The 3,177-nt window shown below is 42.1% G+C and overlaps 1 protein-coding gene across 4 annotated transcripts in view; it reads left to right on the top strand.

Annotated features, from left to right (window-relative positions):
- tyw3 (tRNA-yW synthesizing protein 3 homolog (S. cerevisiae)) overlaps positions 1-3,177 on the top strand; it is a 17,256-nt gene that overhangs the window by 2,261 nt on the left and 11,818 nt on the right. For 2 of the 4 annotated variants that reach the window (XM_019879082.1, XM_019879080.1), the window contains 2 exons: positions 2,044-2,124; positions 2,227-2,325. In XM_019879082.1, coding sequence (XP_019734641.1) covers positions 2,044-2,124; positions 2,227-2,325 — 180 coding nt within the window. Of the gene's footprint in view, positions 1-364; positions 615-2,043; positions 2,125-2,226; positions 2,326-3,177 lie in introns of those variants that run through there. The other 2 variants (XM_019879081.1, XM_019879079.1) reach the window with 2 other exon arrangements.

The raw sequence follows: 3,177 nt of genomic DNA, 5'->3' as shown, positions 1-3,177 counted from the left end.
AAGAGCAGTAAAAAAAAAGGTCGTCTCCCATTAAGGCGGCTCCCTCTTAGGAGCCGGCTCATGTCGTTCACTTCAAAGAGCCGGCTCTAAGAGACGGCTCGTTCGCGAACGACACACCACTAGGCTATAATGCTTTACATGAGCAGACATGAGGAGCAGGAGTTGTGTCGATCGAAGCGTGCAGACCCCTGAGGGCGATGAAACAGAATGGCTGTGGAAGAGAAGTCAGTTTCAGAGTTACTCAGATAAGTTGCCAATGGTTTGCATAATAAATTAACCTCTTTAGCACGCTCAGATAGATTCCATAGATGACACTCCTGTGAGGTAGATGGCGGTATAACTCAACGCTGTGGTTGCTAACCACCATTCAATGCAAACATGAGGAAGTTAAGACTACGTTTACATTGAGTCAATGATGATATCGGGCTTCTTCACAATCTTTGCAAATGGAGAAAACCTTTAGTGAGTGGAAGAAACGGTGTCTGAACAAATGTGACATAAGTAAGAAAGGAAATGTGGATGAAGATATTGAGCACTTGGTGTCTTTGCTCAATAGCTTCGAGGAGTATTTCACCACCAGTTCATGCTCCGGACGCATTACAGTAATTGACACGGTGAGTGAGCTCTTATTGATTGTATGTTACCGAATACGGCTGTTTGAGCTAACGTTAAAAACACAATTTTATTTGTATTTAGGAAGTGTCGGAAATTATCTGACAAATCTAGAAATCACATTGTTAGCAGGGACGAACTGGGGTGCGATCAATCGGTGTCATTAGAGGTGGGTAGAGTAGCCCAAAAATGGTACAAACGACCAAAATATAAAATGTCCATCCATTTTCTGACCCGCTTAATCCTCACAAGGGTCGCGGGGAGGGGGGGGGGGGTCCTGGAGTCTATCCCAGCAGTCTTTGGGCAGTAGGTGGGAGACACCCTGAACCGGTTGAAAGCCAATCACAGGGCACACAGAGACAAACAACCAGAGGTAGTGGAGGGAGGGGGGGAAGATTTGTGTGTTTGTGTCTTTAGTTTTCATTTATGTTGGGCGCCCATGCTGTTGCTCTTCGTGGCGTGCATGTGAGCGAGTGCGTGTGTGTGTGTGTGTGTGTGTGTGTGTGTGTGTGTGTGTGTGTGTGTGTGGGAGAGAGAGAGAGAGAGAGACTCTTTGCAGTAACACAGTAAAAAAATTGGCTCTTAGTCTCTGACTGGTTGGCCACCCCTGGACTAATGTTTCATTTTCAGAAATTAGATGCTATTTTGATTCCAATGTACCTCTAATCAAGTGCAGCACATGATAATTGGCAACATGAAATGACATGAAGACCTTTTATCATTAAAAAGAAATTCATGCATCCATGCATCCATTACCTGAATTTGGGGGGTAAAGACATCAAAAACACGAAATTTTAATCTATTTAAACTTGTTTTTCTCATTCTTCACATAAACGATTCACACTGGCAAGTCTGTGACTTCTTTGTGTCAGGGGATGTGATTGCTTGCCAATGTTTGATTGCTGAATTGGAGTCAAACGTCACTGGTATTTACCTTGTGGACTGGTGAAACGGCACCCGAGGAGGAAATGTCACAGACGAACCCCTAAGCAGTAGACCGTGCAAATAAAAATAGATGGATACTGTACAAATAAAGTGGTGAATGGAATATAACTTAATGTAAAGCGGTAAAAGTACCATTTTTTTCCGAACATAAATACGCTTATAAAAGTAATGGATTTTCTTCATCCAAACAGTGACTTTAGTCACAGCGTAAATGTAGCGCATTGTTACCCATATCTGTTCATTTTCAAAACTTCAAGGTTATGTAGACCCCCCACCTATTAAGTATAAAAATCAGATTGACTCATGTGGCCCGTTTCTCCATTGTGTATTTTTGATCAGAGCACAAAATTGAAATGATTTTCAGGAACCATCGTCTCATAGTCTTTCAAGTCGGCTCAAGCAAAAGAAAATGCAACTTCTTACAAGTATTCTGTTTCACAATCTGATATCTCCTCTTTCCTTGTTTTGGTTATTAATCTGTTTTAGGCTCCCGAAAGCTGTGTTGTACAGAAAAAAAATCTTGTCTGGCTTTTTGTCTCACATTCAAAATGCAAAGTTGATGATGTGGTGAGTATCTTTTTTTTTTTTTTTTTTAAATGCCATCGAGCTGTTCATCAACTCAATGACGTGAATGTTTGAATATATGCAGAGTATGTTTTTGCGTTTCAGATGTCTGCTCTGGACAGCTCTTGTGGAACTGCTGTGCTGAAGTTTGAGCCATTTGTGCTCCATCTTCAGTGTCGGACACTAGAGGATGCACACCTAATGGTGAGAAAAATGGTTGTTAATAAATAGGTGAAACAAAACACCGGGCTATAGACTAGCTTTTTCAGCTGGTCGCACCTGCACAGATTTGGTCTCACCCTTTTTTGGGGTGGTACATCATGACCATATTTGCTGATACATAGTCGTCGCAACTGGCACACCATCATGTTGTATGATATCAGAGATGAAAGTCCTCCAAATTTTCCCGGAATTCCGGGTTTTTCAAATTTTTATGAAAATTTCTCCGGAGAATTGAGGAAAATTTGCATAAAATTAATCCGGATATTAGTTGACAACATTAAACGAAGACGCGTTTGAGTTCGTTGTATTACTTTCACGAGCGTAGCCATATTGAGGCACTAACACTAGTAACAGTAAAGAGATTTTTGTTTGTGTAATCACGACAGAAGACATGATGGCGTTTGACTAATGGTTTAGTAGAACGAATGGCAACTTGCAACAACAGTAGCAAGCGTCATTTTGCCTCTTGGGTTATACCATCTCAACTAGAACGTGGGGGATAGTCCCCAAACAATTTTCATCTCTTTATAAACACACCTGCTAAACCCCAGTGGAACGAATTAAAGACGCCATCAACAAGACAGTTGGAGTAAAACATATATTTGGCCAAAAAGGGAAAAACACAGATTGGCAGAAAATCGTGTCCGTCCGACTTTGAGTGTCGTCTCGGCTAACTTAGCTTGGCCGTTGTCGTGTGTGACGTCATTTGCGTCGACGCTGATTGGTTGAAATCAAAAGACGCGCTTGCGTACATGTTCGCGCTAAAACACGCACAGCAGAGAGCAGCGGACTATCTACTGCTGAGGCTCCCCTCGCCTTAGTGGCAACACCCAC

This window comes from Hippocampus comes, unplaced genomic scaffold (genome assembly GCF_001891065.2).
Source record: "Hippocampus comes isolate QL1 unplaced genomic scaffold, H_comes_QL1_v1.1 scaffold85, whole genome shotgun sequence".
Classification (NCBI taxonomy): domain Eukaryota; kingdom Metazoa; phylum Chordata; class Actinopteri; order Syngnathiformes; family Syngnathidae; genus Hippocampus; species Hippocampus comes.
Note: the sequence above shows the minus strand (reverse complement) of the source record. Positions and strands in the feature narration are given on the sequence as shown.